Raw genomic sequence first — 26,595 nt, forward strand, 5'->3', positions numbered from 1 at the left:
TTTCTCTAGTTCAGGATAAATTCATTTTCCTGAATATCTCTTATAGACAAGTGTTTCATGAACCCCTGAAGACCTCAGGTACAGCATAGTTCTTGTGTAACAAACAGGCTGATAACCTGCAACTTGATACCCAGCTTATGCAAAATCTATGCTTTTTTGGTTTTGTCTGTAAGTCCTTTCAGAGGGAGGATCTTGACCTTCCAGCTGTACCTTTCTTCCAGTAATGAAGATTCACGGAAAATACCATGGCTGCCCGGGGGCTGTTTGTCAAAAAATTTGGTACTTCAGAGTCCATAGCTTTGATGTAGCAAAAAAGGTTGGAAAAAAGAGTGGGGTTTTTCCTAGGATGTACTAGGAAAGGCTGGGAGCACCTCTTAAGGTATCTCTTTGGTCTCATGTTGGTGTGAGCTGGCTGGAACTGCATCAGATTGCCCCTAAAATTATTGTGTAGGGGATGTAATTCCCTTCCTCCTTCCCTCTGTTACTGCTGTGAGAGAGGCAGGAAGGTGGTAGCTCACATTTTCCCTTTGCTGGTCCTTTCTCCTCTGCTTTTTTCTTAAGCTACTAAGGGAAATGCCAAGTAAACTGACTGTCCAAATTGCTGCTGGAGATGACCCAGTTGAATATCTGCTTCTTAAAATGCTGCATAGATTTTGAGAAACTAGAAGGTAAAAAGGACTCTAGACATTTCTTGAGAATGTCTTAAGACTAACTTAACTACTAGCAGTTTGATTTTAAACTCCATCTTTATTAGGACTTGTAGGTCTTCAGTCAGTTTTATTGCAGATTCCTTGGAGTTCATCTACTGGCTTAAAACATGGAAAAGATGTTGCTTCCTCCTACGTGCACCGAGGAAGAGGCAGGTCCAAATTCTAATTCTTGAAGCAACCCAAATTAATTTGTGTGGCTTTGTGCCCTTCTAGGGTGGGTGTCTGGGTTGCTCTTGAGGCTTTTCTGTTTTGCATTGGCTTACAAATGTTCTGTGGGACCAGTCAACAGAGGGGGCTGAGCTGCTCTTTCTGTAGCTGAACCAGACCACACAGGACACAGCTGCTCTCATTTCCTGTTTCAAGGAACTCTTGCCTGTGCAAATCACTCCAGGCTCTAATGACACTATCTGTCACAGTGAATGCAAAATTAAAAATGGGAGAATGTGTTAGAGACCTCTTCAGTAATTACTGAGGTAATTTTCTTGTAAGGTTTGGAAGAGGGATGGAAGCCCAGGAAAACTGGTGGTCTGTGCTCTCGTTACTGTAGCACTTCAGAGCTAAAGAGGTTTAGTCCATTACTGTGCTCTCTGATGTAATTACTTACCTCTAATTCATTCCTGACAGATGGATATAACTTGTTCTCTATTGTGGCAGGAAAGTCTCCTCCAAACTGTGGCTCAGAACTGTAATTCTGTATCACTATAAGGACACAAAGTGCCAGCATCGGGGGTGTTATGGCGTGTGTAAGATGGGAGGGAGAATGTACTGGGATAGGTCTGGATCAGGGAAGGGTTGCCTGGCAGAGGTGAGGAGGCAAAGATCCCCTTGGAATTTCCTTCTGAACTAGGTTGAAAGGGATGTTGGAGAAACTGCAGCAGGGGATTTTGGGGCAGTTTTGTTTCAAACCTGTTTTGCAGTTTTAATCAAGTTTTTTATTAAAACCCAGTTTCCTTCTGTCCACGGACTCCAGGGATTTCTGCTGTTGCTTTCTCAGTGTTTGAAAAAAACATACTTTTTAATTTTCTTTTTTGTAATACAGAAATCAATACAGTCCTAGCACATAGTAGTAATTCTAAGTTATGGAGTAGCCTTCAAGGAGTAGAGAGTTGTTGGATTTGGGTGCTTTTGTTTGTTTTTACAGTTGTTTACTTAGCTTTTTGGTTTATAGACTGGAGTTTGAACATGGATTTCCTTAAAGCTGTGAAGGCTCTAATTGCTGTCTGTCTGCAAGTATTTTTCATTAGCAGTGGTAATACAAGAAACTGAAAGAATGTTTGTTTAATGGTGTGCTGTTGAAAAATTCATATGTATTAAAATATGTATAATATATTTTCCATCTTGTCTGCCTGAAAATTAGTGAGAAATTGAACATCTGTTTCTTTTCTTTTTCTTTAAGATCTTGAAAACTTCACCAGGCCCTGAAGAGAGGAAACTACATGACACTACACCATGACTGACAGTAAATGTGATAGTCAGTTTTACAGTGTTCAAGTTGCAGATTCAACATTCACTGTATTAAAACGTTACCAGCAATTGAAGCCCATAGGATCAGGGGCACAGGGCATTGTTTGGTGAGTAATAAATACTTCCTTTAAATATAAAAAACTGTATTTCTGAAACAAAATTGTAATGCATTCCTCATAGAGGCACCAGAATGCAAATACTGATGATAAATTCTCTTCCTACAGGGTTATGGATTAAATAAATTCTAAACCAGTTGCTAGCTATAGTTCACTTGCAAACCTCTTTTTTTGTTTTGTTTTTAGGGAAAATTAATGTAACTGCATAAATTAAAATGGTCAACAAATTTATTCCTTTCTCATTAACCACTTTGTTTCTGTTTCTAGTTCTCCCACCCCCTTGCAGTTGTGATATTGCAGTGTAAGGTTTGACAATGCAGCCGTGAAAGACTCTGGGTTTTACTCCTTTCTTCGTCACGGCCCCTCCTTTCTTCCCCCTTTTTTATTCCCGATCACTCCTGTCCATTTCTAGGAGCCATCAGTGCAGTGGCCTTGCCCTTAACTGGCAGGATGAGGCAGATCAGTGTCATTGTCACTCCATGGGATGCTGTGTGAGGGGTTTGGGCTGGCCAGCCCTTCCTGTCACCCCAGCTTTGTGTCCAGCCTCCAGTGGCCCAGGACGTGAGAGCCATTAGGCTGATCGTGAACCTTAGTCTCTTGTGTGGCACCACACCTCTGGGCCAGCTAAAGGTAAACATTTTCAAATGTTCTTTAGACTGCAGCAATCCATTCTGCACAACTTGGTTCCAGCCCAGATTTTGTCAGGCAGAACTTACTTGGCAACAGCAGAAATGTTTGTTGATGCAGTTTTTAATTCCAAACGCAGGGGAACAAACAGATGCACTCAGGAACTCTCTGATATTGAACTTAATCACAACACATGGTGGGCTGTTCGTGCTTTAAATCCAGCCTGCAGTTTGTCTTCATCTATGAAATCTGCAGAATAACTGTGATGACTCATGTATTGTGAACAACTCCTTCTACAGCACCTGCCCATGTCATCCTGCCCTTTTCATACACATAATAAGTTATATAAGTGGGAAAACAGTGCATTTTTTGTGGGAGCATGCCTTTATTTTTAGATTATTTAGATACCCCTGTTGCCCTGCTAATAGGTGAAAAATAAGCCAAATGAGAACACCATCTTTCATTCTTCTTCAGTGAGTTGAGTGGTGGGGGGACATGCATCCTAGATCCTGGTCATTAGTGTTTGAGTAAGACTTAGTGTAGTGCTGACATTTTCCAGGTATAAATGTTCTCAGTTATGCTTGTTTTAGAGGGCGTGCAGGAATTTAGGGTGGTTGTAAACTTCTCTCTTTTCATTAGAAGTAGTGCATTTGTAAACCAAATTACTTCAGCTAGGTCTCTGCTTCAAAATGAAGTTCAGGTAGTGTTAAGGTCAATGTTTTGGGAGGAAGAAGGAATGATTTGATTTATTGACTTGTTTTGAAACTACTTGATTTATGAAGTAGCAGAGTGAAACATGGTGTAAAACGTTCATCTTCCTGTGAAATACTTCAAGTTGAAGAGGGTGCAGAATCTTAATTTCTCCTAAAATCTCTTATAGTGCACAAGGGAAAGAAACAAAATACTAGAATGTAAAATGTAGAAAACTCAGTGTAAGATGAGGGCTATCCTGCCGTGTTTGGCTGGAAAATTTGTGAAGTCATTAGTGGGATGTGATGCTTTTTTTTATCATCCAGTGTTTAACATAAAAAACAGAAAAAGTGTTTCTGGAGTTTTGTGTCTGGATTTCATTTCTTCTATGAGAAATTTTTAACGCCATGTGTGTCACTTGAGCTAGGAGAGGTCTAAATTTGCTTTTTTTCCCCCAAAATGTTAATGGGAAACTCCATTCTTATTGCTTCTGTGAAGTTTTATATTTGGTATTAAAATGTTGGAAAATACGTATTTTTGAAAACACATGCTTAGGAAAAACGGTAAATGAGAGCTCTAGGAAGGTGAAAAAGTAACTCAGTGTTATGTAGAAGGTATTTCTAGCTCACCCTGAAAACAGGTTATGAGGGAAATTGGATATATATTTTGTATTTTATATACAAAGTACACGTATGTGTAACTCACTGCACTTCTTTGTTCCCAAGTATTCATCCATTTGAAGTCTTGTAATCTATTTCAAACTGACCAATTAGGTACACAGTCATTCTTTTGAAGTAGTTTTTGTCTTCAACTTCCTGATGCCTTTTTTTTTTTTCCTTTCTTGTCCTTGATTTCCTACATTTTTTAGTGAATCCGATTTCTCTGTCCCAGCAAATTTCTTTTGTCCTGCAATGCGGCAAACCCCCGATCTTATAAATAGCACAGCTTTGACTGTGTTGGTAACTTTACTTACAGTTGCACTTGGAGAAACAGTTGGGGTAAGTTTGTTACTTTTTGGAAAACTACCACAAGTGCCCTGAAGACCTAGTTACAGTTTACTGGAATCACATTGGAATTGCTGTTGTGTGGTGGGGTAGACACTGAGATTCTTCTCTGGTATCAAGCAATGAAATAATTTGTAGATGTTTTGTTAGCAGCCAAGGTGATGATTGGGTAGACTTTGGCAAATCTGCTGTTTTAAACAGTTGCCATGATGAAAAAGTCTTGAATTCAAATGAGCAGGGATGGGGAAAGAAATTTAACACCAATTACACTCATGATTTTTTTGGTGTATTTATGTAAAATGAGGTAATATTTAGAAGTGGGGTCTTGGTGGCAATAAAGATTATTTTCTGTCTTATTTAATTTACCAAGGGAAAAAATTAATGCTCACACAGTTTTTTACCAATTTTATTTTTTTTTTTTTACTTCTACCAGTCTGGTTTTATTTCTTCCTCTTGGATTATGCAGGTATCAGACAGTTGTGGTTTTTCTTTTTCTTTTTTTTTTTATCTCCAAAATAAGAGGTTCAGCTGGAGGTCTTCACAGGTGCTCAGACTGAGGCTTGACATACACAGATCACAGAGGGACACTTCCCCTAAAATTGCTCCTCTGTCCACTGCTGACCTGTGATTGACACCTAATTCTTGCAGGTGGTTGGTTACTGTTGGTTACTGATCTGATAGTAATTTGTAGGTATAGTCAGTAACATATGAAAGTCATTAAACATCGAAGTCATTAACATATAACTCCCCTAATTTATATATAACATCTTTTGGGTGAAGTGAATACTGAAACATCAATGCTTTCATACTTGGGAGGAAAATAATTTCTCCAACTGTCTGGCCAGTTGCCTTCCTCCCACTGTGTGTTTTCTTTTGCACAGACATAAAGGCTTTAAATCTCAGAGCGATTCTGGCATTGAGTAGTGACTTATGCATTTCACAGAGCTAAGCTGAAATAAATACTAGCAGGTCTTTGGTGCAAGTGGCACATTGGTTCACATTTGGGACGTGTGATTTGGGGCATGGCTCCAAGGAAACACAATATCTCATGCGTGAGCTCTGCTTTGTGGTGGGGCTTTTTCCAGGAGGGAGGGAAAGCAGTGACTTTGTGCTGGTAAACTTGATATAATTTGAGTATTGTTGTCGTCGCAGGGGAGCTGTAATTTCTGTAGGAGTACTATTGTGTGATGGTCCTTTTTAATTCTGGTGTTGTATGTACCATGATGAGGTAGGAAAGGAGCTCACAAAGAGCTTAAATGTGCTTGGAAAATATGTGAATGGGAATTCTTTCCTACCCTATGAAAGTAACATTAAATGGAAATAGAGCAATGTGGGAATCCTTATTTAAAACTGGAACTATTTAAAGACTGGAACTCCTGAGTAGCATGTGCTATGAATTCAGGTATATTTTGCCAAATAGTCTATGTGTAAAAAATGAAAAATATTCTCACTTTCGTCTTGTTCTCCTTATACAGATTATTTAGCTTTAAACTCTTATAACTATTAGAGCAAGTTTACACTTTGACCTCAAACTGCAGAGGGAAGGGACAATCAAAACTGAAAAATAGGATAAAATTTATGGTAATGTTCAATTTTAAACCCTTGTATTGCTCCCTTCAGTCTGAGTTTTCCATATTTCTTCAATGGATTTTTTTTTTCACCCCAAAAGCAGATGATGAAGGTAATTTTCTGCTAGGCACTACAATTTTCTATCATTGTAAACTATCCACAGAAAGGAGAATATTGATGCCTGCAGAAGGGATCGTAGAGACATGGTTGTGACTCTCCTTTAGCAAAGAGAAATATCTACTGCAAATACTAAATGGTTGTCAGTCAGCAAAAGTGTCCAAAAATATTCCAAATATACAGACTAGGCAATTGAAATGCTTCTTGATTTCAAATATTTTTAGATCTTGCAATTTTGAATGTGAGTCTTGAGTCAGCAGATTCAGTCTAAAGACAGAAAGGAGAGCAGGAAGACTTCTGATGAATGTCAGCGCCTTCTGTTTGACCTGTTTGTATTTATTAAAGGCTGTGTAGTTTTTAAAGGATGTTTGTTTTCTGAATTAGAATTAGATGAAGTCAGTACAAGCAGGTTAGTGGGTATGCTTTGACTCGACTCTTGATTTCTTTCCTCACTCCTGCCTCCCTTTTGCCCCCTCCTTTCCCTCAAACAGACTTCAACTTGTTTGTCTTTGAACACTTCTAGTGCTGCCTTTGATACAGTCCTTGGAATCAATGTTGCTGTGAAGAAGCTGAGTCGTCCTTTTCAGAACCAAACCCACGCAAAAAGGGCCTACAGAGAGCTCGTTCTTTTAAAATGCGTCAATCACAAAAATGTAAGTTGGCCTTTGTATTCCTCTCCCTCAGTTACTGTCACTTGTCAGAAAAGCTCTGGGTTGGCTCTCTCACTTGTTGTTAGTAACCAAAGTAATGGAAAAATAGTGAAGGACTGCAAAGATTTGCTGTTCTCTACGATGTATGGTTAAGTTTTTGGGTGAGCTGTTTGGGGTGTGCAGTGCCAGGGGGAGGAGGGTTTTGCTCTGGTTTTGGTATAGGTTGCCATCAGTGTCAGCTTTACAGAGCTGGCCTTGCTCTGTTCCATATCCCTTTTTAAGTTTTACTGCAGCAAAGCTTATTTAGCAGTGGGATGGTTTGGGGATTTGACCCTTGTAACTGCATTGTAGTTGAATCTTCTGAGTTTAGGCAAGATTTAACTGATGGGGTTTGCAGAGGTGCAGCACTGTCTAACAATTTACTGATAAACAAAAGGGAAATACTATGGCCAACACTTGTGAATTTTAAAGTCTGTGAACCTTCTAAAATAAGCCTTGATGTCAATAATTCAGTTTTCAAGTGCAAGAATGTAAATTTATGTGGCTGCTATGTTCTGTAACTAACATGAACTAGAAACGTCGTTGGTCATTGAAGTAGTGCAGTAAGGTCTCAAACTTTCTGGAATAATTAGCTTTTCAGGGTTGATTTTTAAGTAAGATTTTAGCGAAACCCAGATGTAGCAGAATGAAAGCAAGGTGGTTATTAAGGATGGCAGTACAGTAATTTTAGCAGTTCTGGAAATAGTAGATCATAATCTAAGTTTAATGGGATGGCGTGGGGCACCTCTGTGCACGTGGTGTTGGACAGCCTTGGCTAAAATTCCTTGCACAACATGTGATTAAAATAAGAGATTATTATTTATGGGGAAAAAAAATGGCACTGGGGAGGGAAATAGAAAGTGTCTTATAACTTTAAAAAAAAAAAAAGGATGATTTTTTTCTGTCTCAGTTCCTTTGGCACACATGCTGCAGTTTGGAACTGTTTCTGAATTGGCAGTTTTTCAGCATATGTGAATTAACTGCAGCCAAGTAACGTTCAAATTGTATACAGTAACAGTGTGCACTTGATTTTTGGATAGTAACTTCTGTAATAGTGGAGTTTTATATGAATTAAAGCAGAGATTTCTTCTAATGTTTGTTTTTATTTTATAGATAATTAGTTTATTGAATGTATTTACACCACAGAAGTCACTAGAAGAATTTCAGGATGTGTAAGTACTAGATTTATGTTTTAATTTTCTCTGATAAATACTGGCCTAAGCACTGGAGGTGTATTTCCAGTATCCTACAGACTTCATGCCTTGAAAATCAAGGGTAGCTAAAAGCTGAAGTGGGAAATAAAAAAAAGGATATTTACCTTTTATTCATCTGTCTGCCATACTTTGCTGCTTGTATCTGGTTGGTTTGTGTGGTCCTTCAGCTACAGGGATTACCTCAGGATAATTCCTTGGTCTGGATAACCTGAGAGCATTTTTTTGCTGTACCAATCACATCAGCACAACAGTATTATTGGCCTCAGTTAAGAACTGAATATATTTCTTTTTTATTCAAGCTGTGTCAATTGGTCTAGGAAGGATTCCTGGCCATTTGATTGGTGGGATATTCCTATAGGTTCCAGGGAATATGCTGTTATGGTTTGTGAATGGGCTTCCTGAGTAAATGAGGGAGTGTGTGTGTCTCAGGTGGGTAAGCAGATGATACTTTACCTTGAAAATTATTTGATGATTCTTAGTTTTTACTGTGCTTATCCTAATTTTTTTATTAATGTTTTAGATTAAAATACAGTGAAAGGGAGCATTTACATTGCAATATCTGCAATCTCTGCATCAACTTTAGTCAGTCGTAGCTTTTCATGCTGCATAAAGTCATAATTATTCTTTGTGTTACTGTTTATAAAACCAGTGGAATTTTGCTGTCTTGTGATGGACTATTCAACACTTAATTTTTCAATAGACTATTTGAATAGATAATTTAATTTTGTAACTGCATGGACTTTTTTTATCATTAACCTTTTTGACACCTATGCTAGCAAAGTAGTGAACTTTATTAAACATCTCTTATGCTAAGCTTAAACCTCATATGAGAAGACTTGAGTTTCCTTAATGCTTTCTTTTCTTGTGCTTTAGATATTTGGTTATGGAGCTGATGGATGCAAATTTGTGCCAGGTTATTCATATGGAATTGGATCATGAAAGAATGTCCTATCTACTTTACCAAATGCTTTGTGGTATCAAGCATCTCCACTCAGCTGGTATCATCCACAGAGTAGGTAGTAGTAGATCATTAACAATACTCTTTGTGAACACAGTTGTTATGAAACAGGGAGGAAGGGAAGGGGTTGTATAAAGAAGCAGATACACCAGAGCAGGAAAATGCAGTCGTTAGTAAAGTAAATTTTTGGCTTATATTGACTGTGGAGGGTGTGTGTGTGTATTACTCTGAATGTTAATCCTTCCTTAACTGGAGTAATTTCTTGTTAGGATTTGAAACCCAGCAACATAGTAGTAAAATCAGATTGTACCCTAAAAATCCTTGATTTTGGACTGGCAAGAACAGCATGTACTAACTTTATGATGACTCCATATGTAGTAACACGGTATTACAGAGCACCAGAGGTTATCCTTGGAATGGGATATAAGGAGAATGGTAAGTTGCTGGAGGAATGCTTTAAATCTTCTGTCTAAAGCATGTCTCTCTTGGAACATAACTTTGAAAGCAGGAGGGAGGGCTGGTTTCCCCTGTCGTGTCTAATCGTGGTATTGGAAGTAAGGAAAAATTACACTGTAATAATTGTGGGGAATATAATAGTTTGCTGTTCTGTGTGCCTTTCTGCACTTAACATATGCTGCTCCCTCTCCCCTGCTATTGTTATATCTTTTCATGTGTTCACTTATTATCTTTTTGCCATTTTTTTATTCTCTGAAGACCTCTTGAGACACTTGATTCTGGCTGATCTTAAACCTCCCCCCAAAACCAAAAAACATCATTATATAAATAATAAACCCTTTGATCAATATGATTTTCTTCTGATGCATTTACCTTTGACAGTGTCCCCCTTTCCCTCTTTGATTATTAAAATCTGCTGTAGATCCTTTCATAAAACATGTCTTATATTCTCTTAAGTTTGCATAGCACTCAAAGAGGCTGTGTGTTGTATTATTAAACCCAACACAGCTATAAAATATTGAACATTGAGCCAACAAAATTATTGTCAGGGAAATTTTTGCATTTTTGCTTTATTGGGGATTTTACCTGCTGATTTTTACTGGCACTGGACTTGCATGTTAGTAAATCTTTTTGCTTTCTCACAAGGGCTTGGGGATACCATGGGGTTTGTATATGTGTAATTTTGGCCATGTAAAACAAGGGACCTTGATTGGGCCCTTGGTAATGGAAAAAAACACTTTAATTAATGCACAAGGCTTGTCATACAGGAAGTGCTGATGTGGATAAGAACTTTAGTAGAGGCTGTTCTGGTTGGGACAGAAATAGTCTGAAGGACTGTAGGAATAAAGGGTGAGCTTACAAATTGTGGTATTTTAAAAAAATCTCTTTAATCTTTTGTCCTTGTTGCACCTAACATGTGCTAGTGGATATCTGGTCTGTTGGGTGCATTATGGCAGAAATGGTGCTCCATAAAGTCCTGTTCCCAGGAAGAGATTGTATCCTTCTTCACAGTCTTTTCACAAGTGGAAACACTGATTACATTTTACAAAGAGCTCATGACAAAATTTAGGAACAGTTGGTGTTGATATGATTGAAAATTCATGTGAGCAGTTTGGTTTTCCACATTGTTGTGTTTTATTGTAGATGCTTAGATGGTTTTGTTTGTTTTCCTCACTTTTGTTCATGATACTTCATAATTTGATCATTTCACTTTTATTTTCAGTTGATATCTGGTCAGTTGGGTGCATCATGGGAGAATTGGTGAAAGGTTGTGTGATATTCCAAGGCACTGATCGTATCCTTCCCTAGTCATCCCTGAATCCCATTCCACTTCCAACAGAGACACAATTATTTTGATCTGTATAAGTATAAAAGCATAAACAGTATTTTCAATAACATGTTGTAATAGATCCGCTGTACTATTTGAAATTAGTGTCATTAACCAAATTGTTGAGCTTTCCATTTTATTTTCTTAGTAGACTATATTTAATGTAACTTGCAGTAGTTGAATCCATGGAATATTTATTAAAAGCTTCAGCTTTTGTAGTTTAAAAAAGGGAACAGTTAGGTATAAAAACCAGAAAATATACTTACTGCTTTTTCTGCTCTTGTTCTTTGTAGATAAGTGTTATAAGCAAAAACCTACAAAGTTACTTTTTACTGTGCATGGATTTTACTTACTGTTTGTTCAAATAGTAGACTAATTTTGTTTATTGCACAATTTTTTGAGTTTCAATCAGATTTTTTTCCTCCTTATTAGTGCTTTCTGGGCAAAGGTGTCCCAATGGCAAGCACACTGCATGAGATTTTTTTTATTCCTATTATTTAATACAAAAAGAAAAGCTTTCTTTCTGGAGGTTTTTTGTTTCATTCTACGAAAATTTGATTTTAGGCTTATTTTTTCTATAAGATTGTTGTTCTTCCATTTCTTCCTCCAATATTTTTGACCAAGATTTCATAAAGTCATAGAATCACAGAATGGTTTGGGGTGGAAGGGACCTTAAAGCTCATTACTTCCAACCCCTGCCATGGGCAGGGACACCTTCCACTAGCCCAGGTTGCTCCAAGCCCCGTCCAACCTGGCCTTGGACACTTCCAGGGGTGGGGCAGCCACAGCTTCTCTGGGCAACCTGTCTTGATAAAATTCTGCTTTCTTGTATAATAGGAAATTTTACTGTATTAAAAACAAACTTTCATATATATATATATATTTAGGTCTCAGAGATCGGAAAACTCAATTATACATCACTGGATCACAAACAAGTGTTCACACTGTATTAAGTGAACAGAAGTGATCACTAATAATGATGTTCTTTGAAGATTTTGATTATCTTTTAAAATATTTCCCTAAAAACAAAATTTAAAACTTTTGACTCGTTATCAAGTTCCAGTTATAAAAACTGAAGGAAAATCAATTTTGTCCTTTATAGGTAATCTCTTATAAAATACTAATGTTGTAGGACCAAACAGTCAAAATTGATCAGTTAATAAATAGAATCCAGCCAACAAAATCAAACCACAATTGTCAGTTGTGGCTGTGGGTCTCATGTAGCTCCTTGTGCTCCAAGTTTTTGAAGGAAGTATAATATTCTTGTTCATCAGGAAGAAGCAGTTGAGTCCACCACTAAAAATATCAAGAACCTGTTCACAGATACCTACATATCTTATAGAGGAGGACTTCCAATTGTAATGCTAAATTTCATGACACTAATCTTCAGCAGTTGATCATGCATTATTGAGTAGTACCAATGATTAATGTTAAATAAGTCCTTTTTTTTTCCTACCTTTCTTCCTTTCTATACTTATTATTTTACCTTTTGAAGCCTTCAGACCAACCTAACACAATTCTTCATGTATGTTATGTGTCTTTCACCTGCATGTTGTTAGCATGGGCTATTTCAATTTATTCATGAATAAATGAAGGAAATTTTGTGCATAATTTTTGAACAAGTTACCATTTGTGATTTCCCTCAGGGTCACTGAAGCTCCCACCAATCTGTGTTTCAAGGGATCTTTTCCCCTGGTATGGAAGTGCATAGATGTGTTTACAGGGATTTTTGCTTCTTGTAAGAGTTTCAGTTTTCTTTAATGTGAAATACTGACAACTCTCCGTGTTGTTGAAGCTTTTTGAGGTTTTGTTTGTTTTCAAGTTAAATTTTAAAATGTGTTAGTATTTGGAGATGTAGAGGATGGAGCCAAATTCAGCATATTTTCCAGTGCTATGCCCTTGACTATCTTCAGGAAAACTTACCCTTAGACTCAGTAATTTGTCTTTTCCCAGATGGCAGCTGGGGATTTCTGGGATACTTGCAGCAGTGCTCTGGGTGGAATGAAATGCTCTGCGTTGCCAGGGTGATGGAGGCACAGAACCTGCTCCTGACTGGAGCTGTGGAGGCCTGAGAGACTGGAAAGGAGAAATGCAGGAAAACCAGGCAAGATACCTAAGGTGAAATAATGGAAAAATGTGGCAGCACCAGAGTGTTTTTAATGCTCTTCCTGCCCACATGGTGAAGGAAACTAATTGCCTGACTGATGAAAAAAGCATGAGGGGTGTTCAGGCTGTCTTGGGAGAAGTCATGCTTTACTGTGATTGTAAGAAAGACTCTGTTTTCAACTTCTTTTCTTCCAGAGTCCCCCAAAAATAGACAAATGTACTTGGCATGGCTTAAACTGCTGGTTACTTTTGACTCTGAAGTCACTGGAATGGGAAGGGTGATTTTTGTCATTCAGGGCTTGCTTTGGCTGCTTTAGCCTGAAATCCCTCATGGGTTTCTGATAAGAGGTTTGTTTTATTTCAAGTCCATCCTATATTGAGAATTTTTTTTCGACTTTCACCATCTGTAAAGCACTTTGAAACAGTCCAACTGAAACACTGTTTTTTGCCAGTTTTTACCTCTAAATTGAATAGGTCATTAAGTTTTCTGCCCTCCCCCCAGTGCTCTGAGACCTCAATAGACTAGACTCTAATTTGATTACTTGATTAACCAGGCTGCTGTTACTCAAAAGAAAAACATCTTCTTGAATCTAGATTGGTGGAGATCTCACAAAAATCAGTTTCTTGGCCAGGAACAAAATTTCCTTATATATGTCAATATTCTTTGTCTGTGCTTTGTTTTAGCATGATAGTTAACAATATTCACTTCTTAATTTTGATTTTAATAACAGCTTTTCCATTGGAATGCATTCAATAAGTAAATAAAATTTTCAATCTTTGTATCAGAAGTCTAAATCCAAAGTCTTAGCATTAAAGAGTGACAATACATATATTCCTAGTTGTATTTTTGGCACACTAACTGCAATAAAAGCACCTCAGTGTTTTTAAATACATCTTAATTCAAAGTACAGCATACTTGTTGTTCTGTTGCATAATCTGTCTATGAGAATAGATAGGTTGAAGTGCTAGATCATGAATTTAGCTATGAATGTTTGCAAGGTCAGTGGATAGGCTCAGCTGGAATTGCACATTCTTTTTATCAGGAAAAACTTAAAGTATAAATCAGAGTAGACTTAAATATCGGGAATATTAATGCAGTGTCTTCTTGGTGTGATAAATGAGCTTTGTTACCCCAAGTTCAGAGCAGGCTCTGGTATTGTTGTCTGGGGGAAATTCCTTCACTTGAAAGAGGGAGAAGGAACAGTCCTGAAGAAACATGAGGCACAATTTCAACTTCTGGTTTGTAAATACTATTCCTCTGAGATATTTAAATTTTGGATTTAAGAACAGAGTAATCTCTGAGTATTACCATGGTTGATACACTTTAAAAAAACCCCAACCTGCTAAAAACCTACAGGAATCTGGATTTGCTGTTCAGAAACCCTCTGAACCTTTTCTGACATTGAAAAAAACCCACAAAAACAACAAACAAAAAAACCCCCAACCAACCACAAAAAAACCCACCCAACCATCCAACCAGCCCCGCCACCAAATGCTACAACCCAAAGCTTAATTTCCTTAGGAGACAGAAAATTCCTTTCTTTGGATGGGATCTATTTGTGCTTTAGGGGTTTTTCTGTATTTTTCCCCACCTTCATGTGGCACTTCAGAAGACTACACAGCAGCCTTACTTTTTTGTCCTTAGAGTTGTTTTGCTGTGGATACAATTGCCAAATAAAGCTTCTTTTGGACTCCAAAAAAGTATTGCTTTCAATACTAGCCAATAGATAATAATTAGGAGAAGATACCTGAGCATAATATATTGTGCAGCACTTCCAGCCTGTCCTTCAGATTAAAATATGAATCTTTTTTTTTTTTTGTCAGTGTAGCTTTTTGCATGGCAGCTCAGGATACTGCCAGTGCTAGAATGAAGTTCATATTTATGTCCTTTGTTCAAGTTTTCACTAACTTTTCAGATTTTGTAAGTGCTATTTTTGTATAGTGCAGACTTCAAATCCTTCAGCTGATTTTCCTAAAGATCTGGTGCAGATATTGATCAATGGAATAAAGTTATTGAACAATTAGGAACACCATCAGCAGAATTCATGAAGAAACTGCAGCCTACAGTGAGGAATTATGTAGAAAACAGGCCAAAATATCCTGGTATTAAATTTGAAGAGCTCTTCCCAGACTGGATATTTCCATCAGAATCTGATCGTGACAAGTTAAAAAGTAAGGCGAGTTTTTTCTTTCTTTTTTTTTTCATGATGTTATTTACACCTAATTAAAAAACCTAATATAAAATGTTTATTGCAGTAGTTGTCAACATTAAAAGATTTATACCTTGTGTTTCTTTCATTTATGACAAGTTCTGGAGTCTTAGTGGCAGTTACTAAATACAGACTATTTCCCCATCCCCAGGATTCTGTTTAATTCCCTTAATTTTAATCCATTGAATAATGTCTGTCACTTCATGTTCTCCTAAAGCAACACTTGTTATGGAGGTTATTGCTGATTATCTTTCTCTAACTGCTGTGTGCATACAGCTCATTTTGGCTTTAATTTGACTTCAGATAATTACTGAGAAAATGAAAAAAAACCCAGCCCACCTTATTATATTCTCTAGACCAGAAGGGAAATCTGTTACTGTGCATGTCCTGCGTTCCCAGTATTTATTTCCTGTGTCAGACATTAAACTGTACAGCTCTTTTACATGTGTGTTCTTTTCACCTTTATTTTCTAGCCAGCCAAGCTAGAGATTTATTGTCAAAAATGCTCGTAGTAGATCCAGACAAGAGAATTTCTGTAGATGAAGCCTTACGTCATCCTTATATTACTGTCTGGTATGATCCAGCTGAAGCAGAAGCTGTAAGTTTGCAATTAAAATAAATTTTTAAGATACCAGTTTAATAACTTGAAAAAAATACCTTTAATTTTAGTCAAGAGCATGCTTTGAAGTCCTTCACTGGAAAGCAGAAGTCACACATAAGGCCTTCAGATCAACATTGAAAATGGTTGTTGGTATTTCCATTTAATTCACAGAAAGAGGTGCCTTTTTGGTGGCAATCCAGGGCTGTCTGAAACAGGGACTTGCTCTAAGGCCCTACAAAGCCTTAAAAAGAGTTTAATTTTAGTTGATGCTTTTTAACAGCCTTTCAGTGGGAGGCAGGACTTAAAAGCAAATTCTGGAATTGTAAAATGAATGTCATTGAGGTATAGAGAGTAAACTGCCAACACTGAAGGTAACAAAATGCTAAAAAAGTTGTCATTTTTACATTTTTTTTAGTTATGACTGGGTGTGTTAACCTGATGCAGTAGACACAACATAGACTTTTCTTTTCTTTGTAGCCTCCACCTCAAATCTATGATGCACAGTTGGAAGAAAGAGAACATGCAATTGAAGAATGGAAAGGTAAGAACTGAGCATGTCAAATTACATTTATTATAATATCTTGTGTTATTAATGTGTGGCCCACAGCACACATGTGCTGGATTGTGTAACTGAGGGGAACCCACTATTCCAAATAAGCAGTACTGCCTGTGGCAACAAGAAAAGAAATCAATAATGGAAACATGTTCTGTGTGGTGTAAAGACATAGATAGGTGTGTATATGTTCACATACAAATGTAACATTTTAAGTCTGGTTAATGAAAAGATGCATTTTCTTTTTTTCTTCTCTTTCTTAAGAGACAAACACTTATTCTTAAGTGTTTGTAATCTATATAGCTTTTTCCTTGATAGAGAATTCTCTGAAAAAAAACCATGCCTCTTCTCAGTGTGCATTATTTAAGCCACATCTCTTGTCAATATTTACTAGTTCATTTGTTCTACAAGTCTTAAATAGCAGAAGAGTTCTTTGGTGTGGGTTTGTTTTTCCTCTGATTGCTCGTTTATTGACCAACTAGGTTAAACTGTTGACTTAAAAGAAAAGACAGCACTGTGGTATTGAAATCAATTCCACCTTATAGTTTTAGTCAAAAACATTAAATGGTGAGGCAGTTCAAATTTTAAACATCTGCCATCACAAGATCAAGGGTTATAGACATCCTTGGTGACTACTTTGAAAGCTGCTTGCTTTTGTAAAACAGCTTTATAGATTTCAGCTATTGATTCTGGCTTATATAGACATATATTATCCTTAGGGCCAGCACAGGTAGGCACACTTCAAATTATCTTTGATTACTGCAAGGTAGAAAATTAAATGGATCAGCTGAATCTAATTGAATGCATTTGTAAACATTGTTACCCAGAATTAAAAAGGTCTTAATCTATTTAGATATTGTTACTCTTAGTTACATTAAGACTATGGGTGCATACACAAGCTTCTGTGATTTAAGTTACAGCTCTGATTTTGTTGTTGTTGTTGTTGTTTAGGTGCCTGTACCCTGAGTTATCCTTGATTAGTAAACGAGGGGTTTACTGCAGTATTTTAACTGTTTACCCTACTTCCAAATCTCCAGGCTTTCCTCAATACATCCACAGAGATTGTTCTTCAAGAATAGAGATGTTTGTGTATGGCTTTGTTATCAAAGTAAAATATCCATAGGGGTTTTAATTAAAATCAGATTTTTAAATCCAAACCTGTAGAATTCTTTTAAAATTGCTGTAGGCCTTTGAAAAAAAGAGGGAAAATAAATATCTCTACAGTTATACTTCCAGGCAGACCCTTAACCATTTCCTTTTACCTTGATACATATGTGAATTATGTACAAATCCTATGTGTTCTTACAGTGGTTTTTTCTGTCTCTTTTCTCTTTCCCTCCGGCCCTTCTCATAAGAATTAATATACAAAGAAGTTATGGATTGGGAAGAAAGGAGCAAGAATGGTGTGGTAAAAGATCAGCCTTCAGGTTAGTCATTGTTTCAGTAGTTCTCCTGTAACTGTCACACACAGTGCTGGCCTGTGGCACTGGTAAATTAAGAAATCCTGCTTAATAATCCAGGTAGGCAAAATTTTGTTGTTTAGGACTCTTGAGACTGATTTGCCTTTGGAGACCTATGTGCTCCAGTTTTTAATTGTTGTGAACTCGTAGGAAAACTTGAGTAGTGTTGTGTGTCCTGTTGCCTGAGCTGCCTTCTCCCCAAAGGGCTCAGTCCTCACCTGAAATAATGGGTACCATCTTATATCACCTGGTGCACAGGTAACTTTTCTGTTGGTTCTGCAGGAACCCCTTCCATGCAGGGTTAAACAGCATTAGGGCTCCTTTAGAGCATTTAACAGTACAAAGTATTTATGCCAGTGATTGAATCCTTGATGTTTGCTGCTGTTCTCAAAGCTCAGTGATTAGAATATTGTGCTGTCTTTAATAACTTGTATCTGTTAGATTTCTTGGCACTCAGGTCACTATTCACACTATACATTGTTAGTTTTCATTCTCCTTCTTCCACAGAAAGGGAGAAAAATAAAAATCTCTTAAAGGTCACCTCAGCTTTTGAGTGCTAGGGCCCTTAGTGCTTGCTTTTCCACTCTTTAATAATTTCTTGATTTCCTAAGGATTTCTGTGGGGAAAGAACGGCTCGGAGCCCAGAACTGTGCTTATTTGTGTCTGCAGTATTGTCTTGCCTCAGATTTTATTATGTTTGGTTTTCTTAGCACAGATGCAGCAGTGAATAGCAACACCAGTCCTTCCCAGTCATCATCTATCAATGACATTTCATCCATGTCAACAGAGCAAACCTTGGCCTCAGACACAGACAGCAGCCTCGATGCCTTGACAGGACCCCTCGAAGGATGTCGATGATCAGCCGTGATTGCAGACCTGACTTTGGGAAAAAAAAAAAGCTCTTGTTTCCATTGGGCCTGAATTGCTTGTAAGTTAATGGAACCAAGTAGAAAAACTCCATGTTCTGCATGTTCTGCTAAAGTAATGCCTGTTTTTTTTACTCAGTTGTTATGAAATTGCCTGCTTAATGTTGTAGAATGAAAGCAAATCAATGTCTAAAGAACAAAAAAAAAAATTTGAATTTAGACACTATTATAGGCTTTTCTTTGTTTCAGCCTATTTCAGGTGAGCAGTTACAATAGGCCTTTAGCCAATAACTCCTCTTCAGTGGCTTCATCAATCTTCAGTCCCCACTGGCAGGCTTCTGTGACACAGTGGTTGTTTACATTTTAGTACAGTATTGCTCATTAATAGGTTTCTTGAATGTATAATCTCTAGGAAAGGTTGTTTTAATGTGAGACTGTGGCAGTTTGCTTTATTTAACTGGAGTGTTGTATGTAAGTGTGAGCTCACATGTTGAACTCTCTCAATTCTACCTTTAAAGGGCACTCATTCTTCCATGTAGCACTTTTTTTTTTTTATTGAGCCCTTTCTATCTTCCCTTTCCAACTGCTTTATCTTCTTGTTGAAGAGATAAATGTGAAGTTTGAAGAACACAGCCATTACTTTGTGTTTCACTTATGAGTATGTGTCTCGTAAGTTCTTCATTTTTTTTACTGAGGATGGAAGATACAGTGGCTTAAATAAATCTGGAGGAAGGATGAGCGAGTTTTCTGTGCAGCAGTGCCTGTTTGGAAGAGGAGAGTGTGCTAAAATGTTCTGTATTTTCTAGCTTGTGATACTGGTCCTTTAACAAGCATAAACAGAGAAGGAAATGATATCTGTGATGCTCTTCATTCACTGCAAACTCTGAGAAAAGGAGAGATGAATTGGAGAGACTTGCAGCCTGAAAAAGCTGCATAAATGTTTTCCATTTTTTTAATGGGTCCACTCTATCTATCAAGTAATTAAAAGAAATAAAAATACCGTAGTTTTGAGTCACTTGTAAATTAAGTATTTAGTTAAGAGAGCTCAGCTCTGTTCTTGCCTTAGGGAAACCTCTCTATTTGTACTGGGGAAGGAAATCATATTTAATACATGTTTCCTAAATACAGTGTCAGAGAAGAGGAGGAGGTTGTTTGCTGTTTCAATTCAGACTTATCAATACAGTTTTCAGAATCAGATAATAGAAACATAGCCTGTTACATTGCACAATCTGTTGAATTAGTAAATGTGTTTGCAGTAGAGTAGGGCTTAAATTGCTTTATGACACACTCTTGTGAGTTTGTGCACGTTCACTTTGGAGTGCCCAGGTGTGACATTTTGCTAAAGGGTCTTGTGTGTGCATGTGTGTGACTAAACTATAGAAGTGTAAGAGTAATAAGAGATGTACAGGATGAGGTAAAACACCACTTTCTTAAAGGCACTATATTTAGCTATCAATCCAGATACTCTTGACTTGAATATATAAATAGAACTTGTAAAATATACTGGCCCAGACAGCCACTGCATTACTGACATATTTCTCTTGTAAAAGAAAGTTATGCATTGTTCCTGACCTTATGATTAGGAAAGCAGCACTTTCTCCTTATGCAAATGTTGCTTTTATATTAAAATCGTACCCCTTTTTAATAGCTTAATTTGCTGTAGCAAAAAGATTAAGGTTTTACTGTCCCAGAAGGTTAAAAGAAATAAAACTTAAGAAAGTAGTTAATGTTAACTTCAGAATTGCCATCTGGAGTCTCTGATTTTTAAAATTCTATTTAATTGAATGGTAGGATATTGGGGCTTGGATTTTTTCTTATTGTTTGGTTTTAAACCTACAGATAACTTAATTTTATCTCTGGATACTGACAGTATATGTGAAATATTTTTAGTGCATTTTTGTCACTGGAAAAACATTTAAAAATACCTATTTACCATATAGCAGAACAGTACAAGTTGTGTTCTTTTGCATCTTTTTTTTTTTTTGGTCCTTGTTATTTGTGTGAGTTAAAATTACTGAAGACACCTGTTCACAATGAACATGAGTGATCCGTTATGGAAGTCATCTATTGGATTTCATTTTTCAAGACTTACAGGTTGTTCAAGTGAAGTTGTACTGGGCTGTGTTCATTTTGACACTTAGAGCTTTAGAAGACTTAAAAAAGATTTATTTCTTTTTCTTGTGTTTGGATATTTGTTTGGATATTTGAATTTTTCCTTTTGGACTTGGGCTGCTCAGAACAACAGGGGGTTGGACCAGATGACCTCCAGGTCTCTTCCAACCTAAATTATTCTGTGATTCAAATTGTCTTTTAATGCTTTTAACACAACTGTCCTATCTCCATGATTTGAACTGGTATCTGACCTTCTCCTAGTACATACTGTTAGCTTGAGTATGTACTCTTAGAACAAAAAAAAAAACCCAAACAGCCCTGAGATTAACTGAGTTTATTTGTAAACTTCTTACAGGAAAAGCTGTCTCATACCTGATTTTTTTAATGTCTTCTTGCTGTGGCGTACATTGAAGCTTTAGAATTTCACAGAATGCCTTTGAAACATGCATGAAATGTCTGTGAATATTGTGGATTTTGATTCCAGGTTAATTCAAAACCCAGTTGCAAATGCACATCGATCTCCAGAGGGCAAATCTGCAGGTGATCCTCACACAAACCCGTGCAGAGTAGGTGCATGCTGCACTTCCCAAGCTACTCCAGGGTGCATGTGTAGGCTCTAAATGCCCTGCATGCAGCTTCTGTACATGTCTCTGTGCTCCTGGCTGCAGAGGAAATCCAGTGCCACACTTGTGAAATGGTTGTCAGTGCCATGAGAGTCCTCACTGATGGAAAGCAAAATGCAGTGTAACTTGGCAGGGGTTTATAAATTTAGAGAGTTTGGTGTGCAATACAATCACTTGTGTTCCTAATACTAAAATCATGTGTGTAAAGTGATGCAATTGACCATTTTTTTGCACTTTGGCCTTTATAAATATTTATATGTATTTAAAGATTAAGAATGTGTGTGTATACATATATATTAAGGAAACTGCTCAGTTTTGTAAACATGAATGTTACTTTCCTTTGAGAGGCTTTGTATAGTGTTAACACTACTGCAGTATACAATTTAAGAAATATGACTAAAATAAGTGGTGGTCAACATAGATACAATCTGTAATCTTAACTGCTCACCTGAAAATGAGAGGGATCTATGGCTGTCAATCAGATATTTTACTGGAAACGTGTCAAATATATGAACACTGAGTAGCTGAATGGCATTGCAGAAATGGAGTATGTTTTAAACAGTTCATTTCATCTGTGCTCATATCATTTTTCCTCAAAAAAAAAACCTTAGAAAGGGAAGCTTGGTGTTTTACAATCTGGGTAAGCAGCCTGTGAGTGTGCATTGAGGAAATACAGTGATATGGCAAGTGTCGGTTTTTATTGAAAAAGACAAGAAATGAATGTCAAAATTAAGTCTTTGTCTGCATGGATAATACAAACTGAACTAGTTTAAGGGCTGGAAACTACTGTTTGCAAACAGCCTTTGAGGTTTTATAATGTTTCCAGTAAGGGTTTGTGTTTTCTTGTCAAAATAATGAAAAACTCAACCTTAGCTAGAAATTAACTGGTTGGTTGGGGTGTTTCCCAAGCTGTTAGGAACCAGAGGGCTCTTGACTTTTTTTACATCCTAACAGAGCATACATGTTTATTCAAAATCAATTAAAAGCAAAAAAGTGATTCCATACATTTAATTTTTCTTTCTTAAAGGAAGGACCTTAAATGCTAAATCGGTTTCCTTAAAATTATCATTTTATGGATGAAGTAGGATTTAGACATTTAAATACAGCTGACATACAGAGTCTCCAAGAGCTGGGTGGGTGACCCTTGTGTTGTCAGAAGGGCCACCCTCCAGCTGGGTGTGGGGAGGTCAGAGGTTGAAGTGCAGACAAATGTTTCTGACCGTGATGGTGTTGGGGAGTGCGGGGTCAGTCTGGCAGCGATCCAGCGTGGGGGGGAAGTGCTGAACAGCCTTTGTCTGTATGTTCTACACATGTCACATGGATTCTACCAGGGCTTGATGCTAAACCTAGTGATGCCATATACTGGGAACCAAATTCTTTCCTGGGGTACGTAGGGTGTAATTCCTGCTCAAAACTGGTCTTGATCCAGGGGCACCTGCACCCAGATGCAGAATTTGGACTTGAGTTTCTATGGATGAATCGAATGATTTCTTTGCTTTTCCAGAGTGTCTGTGATTATTTTTTTGGACTATTTTTTTAACATGTCGAAATATGACAGAAAAAGTGTATTCTGTCTCATTATTTTACATTTTTTAGTTTGTCTATTACATGAGTGACAGTGATGTTCTCAAAGCTTATTACACAACTTATCAAATGAGTTTTGTTTTTTGCCCACTCTGCATGCTAAAAATGTCTGGAGCTAAACTAATGTTTTAAGTAAACCATCTTTTCTCGTATTAGTTTTGGAGGAAAGTGGAGAGATAACCATTGTTTCTGTTTGTGTTCTATAAAATAACTATTTTTGTAGCTAAAATTTCAGTTGTTGGATTTCAATCCCACAGTGTTGCTTTGTGGATATAAATTTACCTGGGTCCGCTATTTCAAACAGTACATGTATAACAAGTCCAGCATAAAATTAAACTAATAAAATGCAATCTTCTGCAATTTGTTGTTGAAAACATAGCAAATCATTTTGGTCCAAGAATTCAAAACAAAATGGAGAAAATACATTTAACTATTTAAGTTTATTCCTTGATGCTGCTGCTTATTTTTTGAAAAGGTGCTTGCAGTTTTGCACAAAAAGAAATCAACTTTATAAATTGCTGGGTTTGAAGCACTTTAGGATTCTTCTAAATACAACCAGTATATCATGTAGAAAGGAATGACATAACATGTTTAATGTGCTTAAATTTTGGTTGCCATCTTTGCTATTCTGATCGATTTGATCAGCATGTTTCTTTAAACCTGTTTTCAGAGATTTGAAATCAGACTTTTTTTTTTTTTATGGGCTGAAATTTAGCACATGGTAAGAGATTGTTTGAGAAATATCCTGTAACTGGGTGACTTGATCAGCAGTGTGGATACCTGGCTATCTATTTGATAAAGACACAACGAAGACACAGCAATGTCTGTTCCTACAGCAGGGTCAGCCGGCTGTGAGCACTGGGATTCTTTTTATAAACAAAAAAACCTGTTTTCTGAACTTTTGGCTATGCATCATGAAGTAGTTGTATGTGCTGTGGTAAGGCCAGAGCATCTGCTCTGTTGGACTCCTCAGCAGCAGATGCCCTGTGAGCACCACAGGAAGATGCTGTCCCTGCTCTAAAATACTCAACCCAAGCCCTGATATTTTCTGGGGTGTCCTTTAGCAGGTACCTGTGTCTTTGTTTCCCAGGCTGGGTCTGTAGCTCAGCTTTCCATAGCTCCCTGGGATAACAAAAGCAGAGGAGAAAGGAATCAGGCATGAAGAGCCTTTGGTGTTTGTTACTGATCACAGAGCTCCTCAGTGCCCGAGAGCATTTGCTGTTGTCTCGTCTTCTGATGGGGAAAAGCTTTTTTTGAAAACCCAAGTTGTGTCACGAGCTTTTCTATGAATTCAGATGCTTAAATTGGTGCTAATTTTTTAAAAGAAAATGTAACAGATGGTTAGCAGTGTATTTGTCTGTTTTTGATACCTATATTTTCTTAACTGGTGGCAAGCCAAACTTTATAAAATGACTAATGTGCATTTTCAGCTTCATCAGATTCCCAGATTTTCCTGAAGTACAATGTTTTATCTTCCATGGTAGCTACTGCTTCTTTGGAGCTTTCAGGTGTTTTATACACTAATAAAATGAACACAATTAGAACAGACAGCAATACCAAACTGTCCTTTTCTTTAAATCACATGTTGTGGTTCCCCAGGTGGTTTTAGCAGTTTAGTGTGATCAAGATGCCTAATTGAGAGCAAACCAGAGATACCTGTGTGCAGTTAACTCAGTGCAGTGAAGCCTTATCTGGTTGTTAAGATAATTTATAAAGATTATACAAATCTTCATCTATTTTAAAGAGGGAATAACAAGTAGAAATCATTAACTGTTTTTGTACAAATGAAAATGTTAATTCTAGAGAATATATTCTTTAGTGTACGCCAGAACACGTGCTATTAAAGAGTATAATAGGCTCATTGAGTGATTTATTATCAAATCCACTTTTATCCAATAAATCAAAATAAACCCCCTTCAAAACTTAGTTGTTTGAGAATTTCTTTTGAAATGCCTTCAAGTTTAACTCCCCTCAGAATCCGTTGTTGCTTTGGTCCTCTTTCCCACCTTCTGTTTACCAAATGTCACAAAAAGTAGCATCAAGCCCTATCCCTTGTTACAGTGTTCTGATTTTATGGCCTTAATATTAGTTGCAGTATGGTATGTAATTTCAGAAGAAAAATGTGCTTTGAAGTCTAATTCTATAGATACATGTGGCCTCTTCTGCCTATGAAATTAGGCTTTGATTGTCATATCTCATTCTCGATGCTTGTGCAATAGGAACATGTTCCTCTCAATGCAGTGGCTATTCTGTCTGATGCTGGACTTTGTTTTTAGGATGACTAGAAAGTTTTTTGGCTTTTTTTTTTTTTATGGACAGCAGTCATGCTTCCTTGGTTTTTTGGACTGATACTCTCTAGGAAATTAGAATTTCATAAGGAAAACTGTCAATAACTAGTTCTGTAGTTCTAGTTAAAGCCTTGTTCTGAAGCTTTTTTTGGTTTTTGTTTTCTTTCTAAAAATCTTATTGTAAAACAGTACTAAAGCCACTGTCAAATGACAAATAAATATGTATACCTAAAAGATTTGAGCAGTCTGTCTTATTTGCTGTAGCAATGTTTTCTTTTTCTTGATTCTTCCTGTGTTGTAGAATGTTTTCTGTAAACAAAATTATGTATGTTAGATGTATAGATCAGTTCTCTCAAAACATGATATTTCGGTTACCACTTCAGCTTCCAGTTAACCAAAACATAAATGTTGGCATGAAAAATGAATGAAGAAAAGCTTTAAGAGATTGGTTGGAGCAGCTTTTTCCTGATCAGCTGGAACATTTGGACACATTAACAACACTTGGTTTTACTGCCAAGTGTGCTTTGAAACTTGATTGGGGGGGTGTTGTTGTTTAAATGGCAGAAGCTTGAAAAAAATAGTTCCATTGTGCTTATTTTGGGGATGACACAAGTATTTTTGCAAAGACAGTGCTGAGGTTTCCAGGCACCTCACAGAGTTCTCTGCCCTAACTCCAGGGGAGGGGAGTTAAAACTCAACTGCTACTTTGATCTAATGGCTTTTAATGGAGGGTTTCTGATATTAAAGGAGGGATTAACAGCTGCCTTCCTAGAGGCAGGACTAGGGCTCTCAGCCAGCCTTTGGGGTTGTGAAAGCATCTGGAACTGAAATAATTTTTAACAGCAATGTTGCTCTTTCTTGCATGGAGAACTTGGAATTTTTGCCTCTTCTCTACCAGGCTTTGCAAGAGAATATCTGGATAAAGCCCAGTAGATCCCAAAGCATCCCTATATTGGATGATAGGATGTTTTTCAGGTGCTTCTTCAGCTACAGAAGATCTAATCTGTTAAATACAGAACAACAGCAATAAAAGAATTAAGCAGGATGATGATGTGTTTTACAAAGTGCTTTACAAAGCATTGCCTAAAAACATTCCTTGCTTATGCCATACCTTTCCTTTACATTTCCTGCAAGTTCTTGAAGCTGGCAGGGCAGTTTTAGAAAGGTAAGGAGGGAGTGATGTGATTAAACAAGACCCAAATATTTTTTGAGGGACTTCAGAAATTGATTTTTTTTTTCATAGCAATGAGA

At 37.1% G+C, this 26,595-nt stretch overlaps 1 protein-coding gene across 4 annotated transcripts; it reads left to right on the plus strand.

The window, feature by feature from the left end:
• Positions 1-2,103: 2,103 nt before the first annotated feature.
• Positions 2,104-25,580, plus strand: MAPK9 (mitogen-activated protein kinase 9). Of its 4 annotated transcripts, none has more exons than XM_017827940.1 (11): positions 2,104-2,281; positions 6,821-6,950; positions 8,100-8,158; positions 9,074-9,212; positions 9,428-9,593; positions 10,837-10,908; positions 15,037-15,219; positions 15,731-15,855; positions 16,336-16,399; positions 17,767-17,838; positions 18,582-25,580. In XM_017827940.1, the coding sequence occupies exons 1-11, from the start codon at positions 2,160-2,162 to the stop codon at positions 18,596-18,598; spliced, it is 1,149 nt and encodes a 382-aa protein (XP_017683429.1). In that variant the 5' UTR covers positions 2,104-2,159; the 3' UTR covers positions 18,599-25,580. The 4 variants fall into 4 exon arrangements, with proteins under 4 accessions (XP_017683429.1, XP_017683426.1, XP_017683428.1 ...); XM_017827937.1 differs by having other exon boundaries at positions 18,587-25,580; XM_017827939.1 differs by having other exon boundaries at positions 18,659-25,580.
• Positions 25,581-26,595: the final 1,015 nt, after the last annotated feature.

Source organism: Lepidothrix coronata, unplaced genomic scaffold, assembly GCF_001604755.1.
Source record: "Lepidothrix coronata isolate B3197 unplaced genomic scaffold, Lepidothrix_coronata-1.0 Scaffold144, whole genome shotgun sequence".
Classification (NCBI taxonomy): Eukaryota; Metazoa; Chordata; class Aves; order Passeriformes; family Pipridae; genus Lepidothrix; species Lepidothrix coronata.

Excerpts from the sequence above, each read along its gene's own strand:
- MAPK9 (XM_017827937.1), top strand. The coding sequence starts at position 2,160 with ATGACTGACAGTAAATGTGATAGTCAGTTTTACAGTGTTCAAGTTGCA. Across the intron at positions 9,594-10,836 it reads AATGGGATATAAGGAGAATG|TTGATATCTGGTCAGTTGGG; the intron begins GTAAGTTGCTGG and ends TTTTATTTTCAG. Across the intron at positions 10,909-15,036 it reads GATATTCCAAGGCACTGATC|ATATTGATCAATGGAATAAA; the intron begins GTATCCTTCCCT and ends GATCTGGTGCAG.